The sequence below is a fragment of the Rhipicephalus sanguineus genome, chromosome 5, assembly GCF_013339695.2.
Source record: "Rhipicephalus sanguineus isolate Rsan-2018 chromosome 5, BIME_Rsan_1.4, whole genome shotgun sequence".
Classification (NCBI taxonomy): Eukaryota; Metazoa; Arthropoda; class Arachnida; order Ixodida; family Ixodidae; genus Rhipicephalus; species Rhipicephalus sanguineus.
The window spans coordinates 113,451,576-113,469,011 of NC_051180.1; the positions used below are offsets into that span (position 1 = coordinate 113,451,576).

Sequence of the window (17,436 nt, forward strand, 5' to 3'; positions counted from 1 at the left end):
GCAACGGCGTCCTGCCGTAACTGAATGCGAAATAGGCGAAAAAAATCATCTCTCGAAAAAAGCTAGTTATCAAAAACGACTCCGGGTTCTATACAGCAGAGACTTACTGCAACATTTAGGCAAAATTGGAGTATCGTACTACACAACGTGTGGCTTCCCAGGACAATTGAACACCGACCATTAGAAACACATGGGGCCCCATTGTTAAATATTAAACGCTCTGGGAAGCCACGTGGTTTGTAGTGCGATACTGTAAGTTTACCAGAATATTCAAATAAGTCTCTGCTGTATAGAGCCGAGAATCGTTTTTGATAACTAGCTTCTTTCGCCAGATACAATTTTTTTTCGCCTATTGCCCATTCAGTTATGGCAGGCCACCGCTGTCATCGACCAGAGATGGCGCTACGTGCACATGTCCCCAAATCCTGGTCATGTCCCACGTGATGCAGCCGCGCCGCAGCCAAATACAGCCTGTAACCCACTCTCTCCTTTCCCTCCCCCATTTCATATGTATATTGTCACGTGGTCGTGACGTCGACGAAGACAGCAGTCAGCGTTTGCAGGATGAAACTGTTTATTTGGCCGAACTTGTGGCCGGAAAATGAGAACTCGAACTACAGCAATACACGCTGTACAAAGATAGCGGCGAACAGGGCGTCGTCCGTCGATCAACTGACAAGCGGTGAAGCGCGTCGGCATTTAAACATGTGCCGTCGAATATTCCAGCGTTATCGCTGGCTGTCCTGCAAATTCTAGAATAAGCTCGAGTGTGCGCGTCTTGCGCGCAATCTTAACAAAACGATCTACAATGATCGCGAAGGTTCTCGAACAATGAGGCGCGGTTCGCGCTGAGCGTTGCCGACAGTCTTTGTGGCCGAAAACCGAATACAGCAAAAGTGATAAAGAAACGCACGTGGCAATGCCCCCCTCTGAAAAAGCATCGTCCCGATGCTTTAAACAGAACAGGCCAATGCATGCAACAATAAATAACAAGAATAAAGCAACAAAGTAATATAAACAATAAGCGCAAGAAAGAAAGCACAATAATAAAGCAAAATGACAATCCTCAGATTCGCTAACGTGCGTAATATGGTTTGAGGCACACGACATGGACGACTTCAGGTCGTGCACGGCGCCGCTGAGAGTTCGTAATGCCGTCAGGGACAACCTCGTAGTCGAGTGCGCCGAGGCGTCGAAGTACCCTGTACGGTCCGAAGTATCGTCGAAGAAGCTTCTCACTGAGTCCCCGTCGGCGTATTGGCGTCCATACCCATACACGGTCACCGGGTTGGTATTCCATGTGGCATCGTCAAAGGTTGTAGCGGCGGCTGTCAGTCGTCTGCTGGTTCTTGATCCGTAGGCGGGCGAGCTGTCGTGCTTCTTCGGCGCGCTGTAAGTAAGCGGCGGCGTCGAGATTGTCTTCGTCGGTGACGTTGGGTAGCATGGCGTCGAGCGTCGTCGCCGGGCTTCTTCCGTAGACCAACTTGTACGGCGTCATCTGCGTCGTTTCTTGGACGGCCGTGTTGTAAGCGAAGGTCACGTACGGAAGGACGGCGTCCCACGTCTTGTGCTCAACGTCGACGTACATGGCCAGCATGTCGGCGATGGTCTTATTTAGACGCTCTGCGAGGCCATTGGTCTGTGGGTGGTAGGCGGTGGTGCGGCGGTGGCTCGTCTCACTGTATTTGAAGATCGCCTGAGTTAGGTCCGCAGTAAAGGCGGTACCTCTGTCTGTTATGAGGACCTCTGGGGCGCCATGACGCAAGACGATGTGCTACACGAAGAACTTGGCTACCTCGGCGGCACTGCCTTTGGGCAAGGCCTTTGTCTCGGCGTAACGGGTGAGGTAGTCAGTTGCTACGACGATCCACTTGTTGCCGGAAGTCGACGTCGGGAACGGCCCCAGTAGGTCCATCCCGATTTGCTGGAACGGCCGGTGAGGTGGTTCGATTGGCTGCAGAAGTCCCGCTGGCCTAGTCGGCGGTGTCTTCCGTCGCTGGCAATCTCGGCAAGTCTTAACGTAGTGGGCGACGTCGGCAGGAAGGCGTGGCCAGTAGTATTCTTCCTGTATCCTCGCGAGCGTGCGCGAAAAGCCGAGGTGGCCAGCCGTCGGGTCGTCGTGCAGGGCCTGCAGAACCTCTGGTCGCAGTGCCGAAGGAACAACGACGAGGTAGTCGGCCCGGGCCGGAGAGAAGTTCTTCTTTACGAGGACGTCGTTTTTCAAGAGAAATGACGCCAATCCCCGCCTGAATACTTTTGGAACAACGGCGGTCCTGCCCTTGAGGTATTCCACAAGGCCCCTGAGTTCCGGGTCGGCTTGCTGTCGTTCAGCGAAGCCGTCGGCACTTATGGTTCCCAAGAAGCAGTCATCATCGTGGTCGTCCTGCGGCGGTGCGTCGACGGGGGCACGAGACAAGCAGTCGGCGTCGGAGTGTTTTCTTCCGGACTTGTAAACGACGGTAATGTCGAATTCTTGAAGTCTTAGGCTCCACCGCGCGAGGCGACCTGAAGGGTCCTTCAAGTTGGCTAGCCAACACAAGGCGTGGTGGTCGCTCACAACTTTGAAGGGTCGGCCGTAGATGTAGGGGCGAAACTTCGATGTAGCCCAGATGATGGCCAGGCACTCCTTTTCTGTTGTGGAATAGTTGATTTCTGCCTTTGATAGCGACCGGCTAGCATAACTGATGACCCTTTCCAATCCGTCGGTCTTCTGCACAAGGACGGCGCCGAGTCCTACGCTGCTTGCGTCGGTGTGGATTTCCGTATCGGCGTGCTCGTCGAAATGCGCAAGTATCGGAGGCGTCTGCAGGCGTCGTTTCAATTCTTGAAATGCCTGAACTTGCGACGTTTCCCACCTGAATTCGACGTCGGCCTTCGTGAGTTGCGTCAGTGGCTCGGCGATCCGTGAAAATTCCTTGACGAAACGTCTGTAATAGGCGCACAAGCCGAGAAAACGGCGTACGGCCTTCTTGTCGGTGGGCGTCGGGAAGTCAGCGATGGCAGCTGTTTTCCGCGGGTCCGGGCGAACACCATCCTTGCTGATCACATGACCCAAGAACAAGAGCTCCTCGTACGCGAAGCGGCACTTTTCAGGCTTCAAAGTGAGTCCGGAGGTCTTGATTGCTTGAAGTACAGCTTCAAGGCGCCGAAGGTGTTCGTCGAAGTTTGAGGAAAACACAACGACGTCGTCCAAGTACACGAGACATGTCTGCCACTTCAAGCCGGCCAGTACTGTATCCATAACCCGTTGAAAAGTCGCAGGTGCCGAGCAAAGACCAAAAGGCATGACCTTGAACTCAAACAGGCCGTCTGGCGTTATAAAGGCAGTCTTTTCTCGGTCTCTCTCGTCGACTTCTATTTGCCAGTAACCGGTCTTGAGGTCCATCGACGAAAAGTACTTTGCGTTGTGTAATCGATCCAGGGTGTCGTCTATCCGGGGAAGGGATACACGTCCTTCTTCGTGACTTTGTTCAGGCGACGATAATCGACGCAAAAACGGAGAGTCCCATCCTTCTTCTTCACTAGCACCACGGGGGATGCCCACGGACTCTTCGACGGCTGGATGATGTCGTCGCGTAGCATTTCGTCCACCTGTTTCTTCACGGCCTCCCGTTCCCGTGTCGAAACCCGGTAGGGACTCTGACGGAGTGGTCGAGCATTTTCTTCTGTTATAATGCGGTGCTTAGTAAGGGGCGTTTGTCGGACCCGCGATGACGACGAGAAACAGTCCTTGTTTTTCTGCAGAAGGCATCAAAGCTGTTGCTGTTGGCGAGCGGGAAGACTTGGGTTTACGTCGAAGGGTGGCTCAGGTGTTGGGGCAGTCGTCGTAGCTTCGTCATGACCTGAAAAGGCAAACGCATCGCTGACGGCCAAGATTTCTTCGATGTATGCAATCGTGGTGCACCTGCTCAGGTGTCTGTATTCTTGGCTGAAGTTCGTTAGCATCACGCTTCCTTTTCCTGCATGCAACCGAGCAATGCCCCTTGCAACGCAAATGTCGCGGTCTAGTAGCAAACGCTGATCGCTCTCGATGACACCTTCGATGTCTTCAGCTTTTTCGGTGCTGACGGAAATTATGATGCTGGAGCGAGGCGGGATGGTAACTTGATCCTCGAGCACGTTCAGGGCATGGTGACACGGATTCGTATCCGGCGGTGTCGTTTTGTCCGACGATAGGGTTATCGACTTGGTTCTTAAGTCAATGACGGCGCCATGATGGTTTAAGAAATCCATGCCAAGTATGACGTCCCTGGAGCAGTGTTGCAAGATTACGAAACTCGCAGAATACGTGCGATTATTGATTGTAACTCTTGCTGTGCAGACTCCAGACGGCGTTATTAGATGGCCTCCAGCGGTACGGATTTCGGGGCCTTCCCAAGCAGTCTTAACTTTCTTCAACTTCGTGGCGAAAGGCCCACTGATGACGCAATAGTCGGCTCCAGTGTCGACGAGAGCGGTGACGTTGTGGCCGTCAATGAGAACGTCGAGGTCGCTAGTTCGTCGTCTTGCGTTGCAATTGGGTCGCGGCGTCGGGTCACGGCTGCGTCGGTTTGTTCCGCTGCTTCGACGTGGCGTCGTCAGTTCTTCCTCAGGCCGTGAAGTTTCGACGTCAGGGCTTCGTTCGTCTTGCGGCGTGTTCTTTAGATTTCGTTGCGGCGTCGTCGTCGGCGGCGGAGGATCTTCGGTAGTTCGTCGTACAGCAACCGCACCTCCATCGGTTGCTGCCCTTAGTTTTCCGGATACGGGCTAGGTGACCGGCCCCGGTTTGGGCCAGTGTACTGCCGGCGGTGCGGAGACATGTAGCGGCCGGGCGACGGCGAGCGGGAAGGTCGTCGTTCTTGCCAATGTGTTCCGGTGAGGTAGTCGTCGATGTCCCGAGGCCGTTCGCCTGGCTGCGGGCGCGGCGCGTTGACGGCGAATCCTCGAAGCCCCATCTGTCGGTACTGGCAGCGGCGGTATGTGTGGCCGGCTTCCCCGCAATGATAGCAGAGCGGTCGGTTGTCAGGGGCACGCCAAACGTCGGTCTTTCGAGGGGCGCATGGTTGTCCTGTCGGCGGGCGGTATGGCGTCGGTGGTGGTGGCGGCGGTGCCTGACGTCGGAACTGCTGCGGCGGCGCGGCGTCTTGACGTGGGCGAGGAGGGGCGGCGTTGCGTCGGGTTGCAGCAGCATAGCTCATGGCTTGCGGCTGAGGCAGTGGCGGTTCAAGGTTGCCCAGGGACTGCTGGATTTCTGATCGAACGACATCTGCGATCAAGTCCACTTGAGGCTGCGCCGAAGGTAAGAGCTTGCGAAGCTCCTCCCGCACGATCGCTCTGATCGTTTCACGCAGGTCGTCGGAGCCGAGGGCATGAACAGCTGGGCTGTCTTGAATCAATCGGCGATTATATTGGCGGTTACGCATTTCCAGCGTCTTCTCGATCGTGGTTGCCTCTGAGACGAATTCTTGGACCGTCGAGGGTGGGTTCCGTATCAGCCCAGCGAAGAGCTCTTGCCTTACCCCTCGCATGAGGAAGCGGACTTTCTTGTCCTCGGGCATGGCAGCGTCAGCGTGGCGAAACAGTCGGGTCATTTCCTCTGCGAAGATGGCCACGCTTTCGTTTGGTAGTTGCACCCGTGTCTCCAGCAAGGCTGCGGCCCTTTCTTTTCTGACGACGCTTGCAAACGTCTGCAGGAAAGCGCTCCGAAAGGCGTCCCAAGTTCGAAGAGTGGACTCCCGATTCTCGAACCAGGTCCTTGCTGCGTCTTCAAGGTAAAAGTAAACGTGCCGCAGCTTGTCCTCGGAGTCCCAGTTGTTAAATTTTGAGACCCTTTCGAAAGTCTCGAGCCAGGTGTCCGGGTCTTCGAATGACGACCCGCGGAAGGTTGGCGGCTCCTTGGGCTGCCGGAGTAGGATCGGCGCAGGCTGCACGGGGTCGGTCATCGTCGCTGCGGTGGGTGTTGGGACCTTGGGCTGCCTGGTTTGTTCGGGAAGGAGCCCGTGCTCTGGCTGCAGTCCCTTCTGCCTGCGGCTTGTTCGACGATCCGGGTTTTCTTTGCTGTCGTCCTCCTCGCGGCTTGGGCTTGGGTCAGCGCTTCGCGGGGGCGTCCGGATCATGGAAGAAGCAGCACCTCCACCAGATGTCACGTGGTCGTGACGTCGACGAAGACAGCAGTCAGTGTTTGCAGGATGAAACTGTTTATTTGGCCGAACTTGTGGCCGGAAAATGAGAACTCGAACTACAGCAATACACGCTGTACAAAGATAGCGGCGAACAGGGCGTCGTCCGTCGATCAACTGACAAGCGGTGAAGCGCGTCGGCATTTAAACATGTGCCGTCGAATATTCCAGCGTTATCGCTGGCTGGCCTACAAATTCTAGAATAAGCTCGAGTGTGCGCGTCTTGCGCGCAATCTTAACAAAACGATCTACAATGATCGCGAAGGTTCTCGAACAATGAGGCGCGGTTCGCGCTGAGCGTTGCCGACAGTCTTTGTGGCCGAAAACCGAATACAGCAAAAGTGATAAAGAAACGCACGTGGCAATATAAGCGCGTGCGCTCGGTCGGCTTCCGTCATTCTCGCTTCACTCCCGTTCAGATGAGTTGTAACGTCAACGTCGGCGCCACTCGTTCACTCGGCGCTAACGGAAAGCAACGCACAAACACAACGTAATGATAACACAAACACTAAATACAAACCTCACACACTAACGGAACCGCCAAGTGAACGTAACGGAAACTTGGTGTGCGCCCCCAATGCTGCTTCGCATGCCCTCATGGTTTTCCTTGAGTGGGAGATGGTGTAATATTTTACTTCGCTGCCCCTTGCCGTTTTTGCAGAGGCGAAGGGGAGGGGGGCGGGGCTCCCCGGGATGATCTGGGAGAACCAGGCTCGCCAGAACAAAAGCCTCCGAGATCGAAATGCGCGCGGAGACCCTACCACAGCATTCCGCAGCATTGCCACCAGGGGAAGGGCGCATGCGCTGTGGCACAATGAGAAAGGCAGATTGGGTACTGTAATAAGACTTCTGTGCTTGTCTAGTTGAGCTCTGTGCAGCAAGGTGGAGCAACCAACACGACCGCTAAAGTTTGCGTCTTCAGTAACCGTGCTTGTCTAGTTGAGCTCTGTGCAGCAAGGTGGAGCAACCAACACGACCGCTAAAGTTTGCGTCTTCGGTAACACGATAATTTGAAAGCAGTGTTCGTGAGAAAAACTAGAATTTTCTATCATATATTTAGAGTTAACAGCTTCTGGCCAAAGTGCTGGCGCCAAAAAAAAAAGTACTGGTTTAGGCCAGTGCTATATTCTCTGCCATGAAGGTGCAAAATTGCAAAATGGAATAGTTGACGGAGACGATTGACGTTTTCTCTCTTCTTTCTTTGTGTACTTTGGAGGGAAGTAAACGTTCGCAACATAAAAACAGGAGAAGCTAAAACAATATGAAACGCACTTTAGAAGCCAAGCTTTCAATGTTTGCTAACAACGCGGCTAAACAAGGAACGACGCGGATGACACCATTCAGCCTCGTTCGCGGACGTGAAGTAAGGACAATGTTGGGCGCAATGAATTCACATGAATGCGATGACATTAAAACGAATCCCGATGTGTTCACGCAATTCGCGGAAGGATTGAGGCAGCTCGGCCGCATGCGGATACAGCAGCAGCATGACAACGACAAATGACAGTGAATGCGAATGCCACCTTACACTATGCGTCCCTGTCTCTATTCGCTCTATTCCGCTGACGAAATACCGGTTTGAGCAGGGGGACCATCTGAGATGTAGATAAGACGATACTTCGGACCATATTGAGTACTGCGACGACCACGTGACGTAACCTACGAGGTCGTCCCTGACAGCTCCTACTGTGCGCTGTGCCGCCAGCACCGCCCTGAACTACTTATGAACGTAGTAGATTAGCGAGTTAGGGTCGTTTTTGCAAAGCATCTTTCTTCAGGTGTGCCCCGAGTCTATTACCGGGGCGATGCTATTTCCGAGGGAAGGACATGCCACGGCTGCTCTATGGAGAAGACAAAGACGATGCGCGCACTATAAAGGACTCTGTCTCGCGGAACGAGACATCTTTCGATGAAGAAAGCACTGCCTGTACTTTCCGAACTCTGGTGTGTAAAACAGGCGCTGTGTCTTGTCTGCGGTGTTCCGCCTTCCCTGGTGCCTTCACCAGGGAAGGCGGAACCAAGAGAGGATGGAGAGGGAGAGGAGGGGGAGGGGCAGTCGCCCTTCGGCAACATTTTCTTTCCCTCCCATCACCGAAAGGTTGACCCAAGCTATGCTGTAGGCCTCTCTCTGTCTTTCTCTCTCTCTCTTTCCCCCCTCACACTGTAGGAACTCACTTGTGGTAGAAGCCCCCCTTCCCTCTCCCCCAGTAAAAAAATGTTGACGCCATCCCTGTCACCAGGACGTAAGGACTATTATCAATTTGCTACTTGGGCTTTTTTCATGGCACACGTATATAATATAGCTTGAGCTCGTGGTCGTGCATAGTAACATGTTGTGTCTCAGCCACGGTCTAAAAAGCACGCCGAAGTGTGCAGATATAGAAACCGCGTGGCTTACCAGTGACGGCGGCCGAATAAACAGGCAGGGCAGTTATGAGATGAGTAACCATACACGCTAAGAAGTTAACGGCTATAGTATTGAGCAGCGCTCAGGGCAACAAAAACGATAAGACAGCACTTTCTTTGTCCTTTCCCCTGCTCTGCTTCCAGCCATGAATAATAAAGAACTTCTCTAAATCATTGGTCTTGTAAGCAGGTTAACTGCAACGTTAACCTTCGCAATAAAAAGAATGCAGCATTTCCAACGCGCCCAGCTGGAATCTACATATAGCGAAGCTCGTCTGGATGTTTTTTTCGTATTTCGCCGAAGGATAAAAAATTAGCGCAGCTTACACGAAGTCGCGCAAGGCTGGGTCCCAGCAGAGCTGGTGGGCACCTAGCTGGTCTTGGCTTGACTGGGCTTTTACCCTCTCACCTCTCTCTTTCCCGCCCCTTGCTGTACTATACAGTACATAGCTATGCTGCTCTCTTGTATTAAATGCGAAGCATTTCTTAGCGAACTTCTGCGACTTTGAGCGTATCTATCTATCTATCTATCTATCTATCTATCTATCTATCTATCTATCTATCTATCTATCTATCTATCTATCTATCTATCTATCTATCTATCTATCTATCTATCTATCTATCTATCTATCTATCTATCTATCTATCTATCTATCTATCTATCTATCTATCTATCTATCTATCTATCTATCTATCTATCTATCTATCTATCTATCTATCTATCTATCTATCTAGCCGCCTACGACTTTGTGCTCTTCTGGTCGCTTGGTTCATCGAATGTGCACCAAAATTGGTATGGCGTAACATGACTGTATGACGAACATAAATGACAAGTCATAACATGAAAATCATGACACGCATGTCATGTACAGCATGATTTACATGCTACGCTCATGGTGCGCTGGCGGCCGTTTCGCTAGTTTGATATACACCAAAATTGGTATCTCGCGACGTGACTGTGTGACGAACATAAATAACACGAGTTAACATGAAAATCATGACACGCATGTCATGCACAGCATGACTTACGTGCCACGCTCATGGTGCGCTGGCGGCCGTTTCGCTAGCTTTATATACACCAAAATTGGTATCTTGCGACGTGACCGTGTAGCGAACATAAATAACACGAGATAACATGAAAATCATGATACGCATGTCATGTACAGCCTGACTTACGTGGCACGCTCATGGGGCGCTGGCGGCAGTTTCGCTTGCTTGATCTACCCCGAAATTGGTATTGCGCGACGTGACTGTATGACGAACGTAAAAACTCGAGTTAACATGAAAATCATGACACGCATGTCATGTACAGCATGACTTACGTGCCACGCTCACGGAGCGCTGGCGGCAGTTTCGCTAGCTTGATCTACCCCGAAATTGGTAGTGCGCGACGTGACTGTGTGACGAACATAAAAACTCGAGTTCACATGAAAATCATGACACGCATGTCATGTACAGCATGACTTCCGTGCCACGCTCATGGTGCGCTGGCGGCCGTTTCGCTAGCTTGATCTACCACGAAATTGGTATTGCGCGACGTGACTGTGTGACGAACATAAAAACACGAGTTAAAATGACAATCATGACACGCATGTCATGCACAGCATGACTTACGTGCCACGCTCATGGGGCGCTGGCGGCGGTTTCGCTAGATTTATATACACCAAAATTGGTATCTTGTGACGTGACTGTGTAACGAACATAAATAACACGAGTTAACATGAAAATCATGACACGCATGTCATGTACAGCATGACTTACGTGCCACGCTCATGGGGCGCTGGCGGCGGTTTCGCTAGATTTATATACACCAAAATTGGTATCTTGTGACGTGACTGTGTAACGAACATAAATAACACGAGTTAACATGAAAATCATGACACGCATGTCATGTACAGCATGACTTACGTGTCACGCTCATGGAGCGCTGGCGGCCATTTCGCTAGCTTGCTCTACCCCGAAATTGGTATTGCGCGACGTGACTATGTGACGAACATAATAACACGAGTTAACATGAAAATAATGACACGCATGTCATGTACAGCAGGATTTACGTGCCACGACCATGGCGCGCTGGCGGCCGTTTCGCTAGCTTGATCTACCCGGGAATTGGTTTGGTTTTGCGCGACGTGACTGTGTGACGAACATGAAAACACGAGTTAACATGAAAATCATGACACGCATGTCATGTACAGCATGACTTACGTGCCACGCTCATGGGGTGCTGGCGGCCGTTTCGCTAGCTTCATATACACCAAAATTGGTATCTTGCGACGTGACCGTGTGAGGAACTTAAATAACACGAGTTAACATGAAAGTCATGACACGTATGTCATGTACAGCATGACTTGCGTGCCATGCTCATGGGGCGCTGGCGGCCGTTTCTCTAGCTTGATCGACCCCGAAGTTGGTATTGCGCGACGTTACTGTGTGACGATCATAAATAATAGGAGTTAACATGAAAACCATGACACGCATTTTCCTCAGTGACATACAAGACGATGTATGCAGCTCTTTGCTGGCTGCTTCGCATAACATCGATTCCCACAATGCGTGGGATCTGCCGGCTTTTTTTGTCTCTGTTTATTTGTATTTTTTTGTTTCTGTCTCTACTTCTTTCTTTCTCTCTCTGTGTCTAGTGTCCTCTTTCTTTCTATCTCCTAATCTTTCTCTCCCTTTCTTTTATTCTCTCTTTCTTCTTCTGTCTTCTCTTTATCTCTATTTCTCTCTTTCTATGCTATGCCTTACTCTCTCCCCTCCCCCTTTTCCTCCAAGCCATCACATTTCCCCTCACCCTCAATTGCCTCTCTCACCCTTTGCTATACTGTTGTGGCGACACACTGCGCACAAACCGGCGCAGCCTTCGTCTCGTCACTATCTAACCCGTCCTGACACGGCTGCATGCTACACCACGCCTCCGATAAGGGACAGCGCCACCGCAGCGCCACCGGAGGCTTACGTCACCGACGGTGGCTATAAAACCAAGCTGCCAAGCTCGGAGGTGACCCTTTCGGAGGTGATCACTAAATGATGTGGTCGCCAACTACATCATTTAGAGATCAAGCAGGAAGGAAATATAGAGGCTGGCCTTTTCCCGAAATTATGCATTTGATGTAGGCCTAATGGCCTAATCGCAAGTGCATCTACTGCGTTGGAGGGGGCTGTGTTGGAGTACTGAGGTTGGATTCCTTGATCGGGCACGCGGGTCACACTTTATTTTTAAGTGCGCCCTATTCGTAGCAGCAATATTCACGGTGACGAAAACTCTAGAGTTTCTCTAATAAAGATTCCCATTAATACTGTACGGAACTATAGCTCACTTTTCTGCTCGGAGCCAGGTGTCCTTGCCGTCTTCGATGGGGAGGTGACGCCATTCTTGGTGGGCGCAGTCTTCTTAGGCGATGGTCCGCCCTTTTCCTGAATGCTGCTGGGCTTCTTGGGAGAGCTGGGCGTCTGCAACGCAAATTCAATGGGCTACTCTAAGTAAACAGTGGTTTCCATGACGATCCGATGAATGTTTCACCCGTTTTACAAAAGTATTCCGCCCCTGCCTTTACGCGGGTGTTCGATTAGACCGAAATATCCGAATGCATTCATTGATCTGACGGAATCCGTCGATATGAGTCACCATGGGCCTGGCTGTAAGTAAAGGTCGAGTAGGATCGGAACGCCTTTAAAACTTTCGTACAGCTTTGGTGCCCGGAATACGAGAGACACAAAGCCTCGCTAATGCATTTAGCTGGGCAAGTGGTACTGAATTGATGAATCCACAATACCAGCGAACACATACTACAGACTACACGGAACGACACTAGCGTTGTCCTGTGTTGTTATGTGTAGTCTGTAGTGTGTATTCGCTAGTATTATGAATTAATCGACACGAATCTTCTCTGCGTGCATTTACGAATCACAATTATCACCATTTTCAGCCTATCGTATGTCCAGCACAGGACGAAAGCCTCTCCCAATATCTCCAATTTACTCTGTCTTGTGGGAGATGGATCTATTTCGTGCCTGCGAACTTCCTGATTTCGTCGCTCCATCACACCATCTGCCATCCTCCGCTACGTTTCTTTAGGAATAAGTTTCACACAAATAAATATGTTTGTACAAAATACACAAGTCAGTTGGCCTCGTGAGAAAGCGCATGTGAATGACAGACAGTCCTTTTGAACGAATAGCAGTAAGAATTCGTTCAGACTTCGTACTAATATTTGCACTGACCTATAGTCCTTCGCACTTTTTTTTTGTTACAGAGCCACTACTCCGCTCTCTGCAGCTGCCACTGAACGCCGATTTAAGCTAATGTGTGAGACAGAGCTAGCGTGTAGTCTATTACACCGTCCACGGCGCAACAAACATACCAAAGGACGAGAACAAAACATGACGAAGTCTACCGGCGCCTTTGTTAGTTGGTTGCACTGCGCACGTCGTAATTATCAAAACCAGTTTTCGCGTTTTCATAGAGGGGTTATATAGACCCTGCCGGCAGTCCTTGGTTTTGTAGGACAAAGAAGCTCGTTTTGACTTCTTGCCCTCAGGAGGTTACACGTTAACACACCTATCGGTTTTTCTCGACCTGTGCAGTACGCTTAATACAGCGGGAAACGTTTTCCATTTTGTTATTCGTCTCTAGAAACCATGGTGGTCCTGTGGCTTTGTTAGTGCGCTTACAAGTTGCCGTGTTGGCTTAGCAGGTAAGGAGTCGCGCTGCTAAGCTCTAGGATACTGATTCAATTCCCGGTCACGGTGGCGGCATTTCAGTAAGGGCGAAAAGCAAGGACACTCGTGTAGTTATATTTGGGTGCAAGTTAAAGGATCCCTAGTGAAAAGTGATCCGAAATCCCCCACTGCGCCACGTAGTCATATCCTGGTTTTGGTTCGTAAAACCCCCAGAATGTTGCACCTTCATATATGCATTGGATTTTACGGTTCTGTTAACAAATATGAAACTTGAAACTTGAATGAATGTAAGTGCGCTGAGCATGTAATTGCGGGTTCGATTTCCTTGTTCGATCATCAGGTTCAGTTCCTGACTTCGATAACCTGGGTTAGGCAATCGCAGTGCAAAGAACACGCATGCGCGTTCATGTAGGCGTACTTACAACAACCTCGGATGGTCAAATTAATCCGGTGCTCTGTCCTGCTCACATAGTGAATCCTAAATGGGATATACCGTCAAAATCAATAGAACGGGTGAAACTTTTGTACTGGCGCTGGCATCTCTCATCACTGCTGTGCGGTGCGTTGACATAGTAGCATTTTAGACGCAAGTCTTAGTTGAAGCTAGGATGGAACCGTATACAAAACCGGTTTCCACCTGTTGGGAGGTTTGTCTTCTGCGTTGCTTGTTGTTTCCCGTCTCAATACGCCCCGAGGTTAATACATTTCGTAAAGTCAGTAAAAAGCTTGCTCACCTAAGTGCGTTAATTGCCGTTAAGAACATACTTAATTGTATGCCATTTTCACATCCGTTCCAGTTGCCCTTTGTACTTTTAGTATATTACTCTTTTGTGTGTGCGTGTTTGTGTGAAGAGGTGGCACCCAAGCGTCTAAATTCGGGTCCGAGAGTTTCTCGGTACCCACGATAGGGAACGTTCGGTAACAAATACAGCATGAGGAGTTATCTTAAATTAAAACTTATCTAAGCATGCTCGCGCGGGTATAAGCGAGAAACGTATAGAGGCGACGACGGAGTGTGAGAGTGTAAGAATAAATGTTCGGAAGTTGAAAGTAAAATTTAAGTGCAAGCTTATTAACTCCGTACAACTGACGTTCTATAAATTTTAATTAGTGTCGCTTACGCGCCCTGCTTTACACAGTCTTTTAAGACAAAGAAGTAATTGCCTTCGTTTCGCAAAGAGCAAAACTCTTTCATCTAGCGCACGGAGCGTTGTAATTTCGTTCCCAGACAAGCCGCGCGAGAATATGAAACAAGTGGTACCCACCTTGGCCTTTGCGTCCGCTGCTGCAGAAGGCTCTGCAAAAAGTTAAAGAAAAAAAATACGTTAGTTTTCTTTATGCTTCTCAAAGCAAACTGCTATGCATTCAAGCCTCGCTTAGGAATGACCTTTCCCATGGAATTATTGCCTTTGTCCGTCTTTTGAGACTCTTGATAACCGAGAAACGCTTAACCTAGGTGATGTTAAGCTTTGGTGGAATGTGAAGCGTGATTACAACTACGAGAGCTAGCGAGCGAAGATTGCTTTAATGACTGTGTGCAAGAACGATCTTAGGCAGTGCTTCCAGTGAATGCCTCTGAAACGGGAAGAAGAAAAAAAAAGCCTGGAGGTAATCAAGAAGTCTGAAAGAATCAGAAGCTTGTGCTTTTTTTTTTTGAATGAAATATTGCCATTATGGTGATGACTTTAGCCTCTTAGAAACATCGGCAATCTCTTTCTCTCTTCTTTTCTTCAAGTGATGCAAAATGGATGAGTGTTGCCTCTGAGGATGAAAAAAAAAATCTCTAGGCCTAATCGCTCCATGCTTCTATTATCATTACGACGATTCACCCTAAACGCAGTCACATAAAAAAAGTACGATAGTGACACCAAAACAACCAGCTAATGTGAATTAAATTGCGATTATTGCTGAGGTCCTTGCTTTTACTAGCGTAAGGATTTCAAGCGAAGGAGCGCGAAATTAGGATCACGTTCAAAGAAAGCGTGCCGGCTGGTGGTGAATTAGTTTCCTAACGATGTGGAGGCGACGCCTAGAAAGTTTGCTGACGTCGTATGAAGCGAAAAGCTGAAATGTCATAATTCATCAACTGTGTGACGATGCGATTATTGAAGTAAGCAAACTTTGTAACAAAGTCAATATAGTATTGTCATAGTTTTTTTAGGAGCTGATTGTTTCAAAGGTGCACACAGATTACATCTCGCACATATGGCGTGCCGTATTTGTGAAGTCAAGGTTAAGTGGAATTCAAAACTTTGCAATGTAATGGAGAAGTAGAATTAAATACTGAGGTTGGCATTCAGTATATGGGCCTTGGAAATTAGTGCAGCCAGCAAATATTTCATTGCTCGCATGAAAGCTTTAAATGCTTCCTCAGTTACAACACTTCTTTTTGATTAGGCTCTCGAGTACAGTTTCCTAGCCTTTTTTTTGTTTTACTGTTATCTCGGTTGTTGCAATGCTTCAGCTAAACTATCACAACTAGGAAAGTATAAACAAGTACGCTGCGAGCTCGCGGCCAATTTAATACTTTTCACTGCCCTATAAGGACGTATAAAGCTATTTTCTATAAATAATGAAGCACCCTGAAAAGGATTCTCTAAATGCAAGACGTTCAATAACTGTACGGTGTCTTAACACATATTCGAATTATTAACTATTCTGAGGACAGCTGCGGTGGTTTTAATATTTACTACGAGCTGGAAAGAAACCATGCGAAGTTCGAAAAATACATAACTTGACTAAGCCACGACTTGGGCGCCGCGACATCGGGACTTGCAGACGAGCTGCCAACGTTTTTTTTTCGATGCGGTACGCAGGCCAAACTTACGAAAAGGCTTTTCGCGAAGAAAGTGGGTTCAGGATAATGAAATCAGCTTCCATTACCACCTAGACATGTCGTTTCATGTGTTGAACCAAACGGAGTCGTTGAACACCAAGAGCTCACGATCGTCCCTGAAGCGCTGTACGTGCTTTGCTTCACACAGCCTGCCTAAAAAGTGAGGATGTGTGTTTAGGCGGTGGATGGCGACGCATCTGAGACATCAGGTTTGGCGATCTATCGTCGATAGATGGTTCGCTGGGCGCATATGTCATATCCGTTGCCACGTTGATCCGTTGAATTTGCATACAGCAACGATCGCTGTTGAAGTTACATATTCCAGGGTCTAATTTCTCTGCGCGCAAGCCGCCTCTTCAAATGCACTTCAAAATTTTTGCGTGCGTTTTTTTTTTCAGCCCAGACACATTAGAACCACAGCAAATGCTTTCGAAGCAATCAACTACTTGAATATTACTCAACATGCACTACGATATTCATAGAAGATTTCATAGAAGATTTTACAATTGAAGCAATGCTTCAGTACTTGGTTCAATATGTATTGTTTAATAATTATTTAAGCTACCAGTAAACAAACTGGCAGTAAACATAAAAGAACAAAGGGACCAATGATACATCTCTTACATTTTGATGACCCTTCGGTCTTGCAGAAGTCGTCTAAAACAAAGTCTAGTCAAACGGAGATGAGGCTGGTACAGATGGGAATTTAATAGCCCGCCGTAGGCTTTGTTATTTGCAAAATGTGAAAGCTGGTCCCCAAAGACGGTTGTAGCGTATTTAAGAGTTGTGTTTGGCAGACTTTTTTTTTCTAATGCCAGGGCAGCTTAATTTTCTCTCAACGTTTTCACAGTGAGCTTTGTTTTGAGAACCTTCTTCACTAATACGATACGTAGAGCGCCCCATTTAAGAGTGAAACAAACCGTAAAAGTGGAATGTGGAAACTGATGCGACTAACCATATAACCTCATAAGCACATGGAGTGTATGGAGAACGTCCAGCGCATTTGTAATGTGTCAAATTCGATTCCGAAAATTTGAGGCATTCACTGAAAGCACGCTGTATTGAACTTGCAGACGTGAAGCGATCATTCAGAATTATCGATGCACTAGCTTGTTTTTCGAAAAGTTAGCACTCACCGTGGTCTACCTCCTGTTTTTGAGTACGGCAGTCTCCATATGAGAAAGCTTTGTATCGTTCATCAGGTGTACTCTGTAGCAACGCGAGCACTTGTCTTGGGCTCTACACTTAACGCAACGAATAAATCACGGATAAGAGATTGGCTTACACATGAAATTGTTTCTTCAAAGGCTAAGTACAATATCGGTTCTTTGAACTATAGCGCTGGAATGTCGG

At 48.9% G+C, this 17,436-nt stretch overlaps 2 protein-coding genes across 2 annotated transcripts in view; both read right to left on the minus strand.

Moving 5' to 3' along the window:
• LOC119394153 (myosin light chain 1) overlaps positions 1-17,436 on the minus strand; it is a 520,807-nt gene that overhangs the window by 90,810 nt on the left and 412,561 nt on the right. The gene's annotated exons all lie outside the window — the stretch shown is intronic.
• LOC119394151 (microtubule-associated protein tau) overlaps positions 1-17,436 on the minus strand; it is a 101,792-nt gene that overhangs the window by 30,757 nt on the left and 53,599 nt on the right. Inside the window, exons 3-4 of the mRNA XM_037661413.2 lie at positions 14,513-14,544; positions 11,885-12,017 (exon numbers count right to left, since the gene is read on the minus strand). Of these exons, the coding sequence (XP_037517341.1) occupies positions 11,885-12,017; positions 14,513-14,544 (165 nt within the window). The remainder of the gene's footprint in view (positions 1-11,884; positions 12,018-14,512; positions 14,545-17,436) is intronic.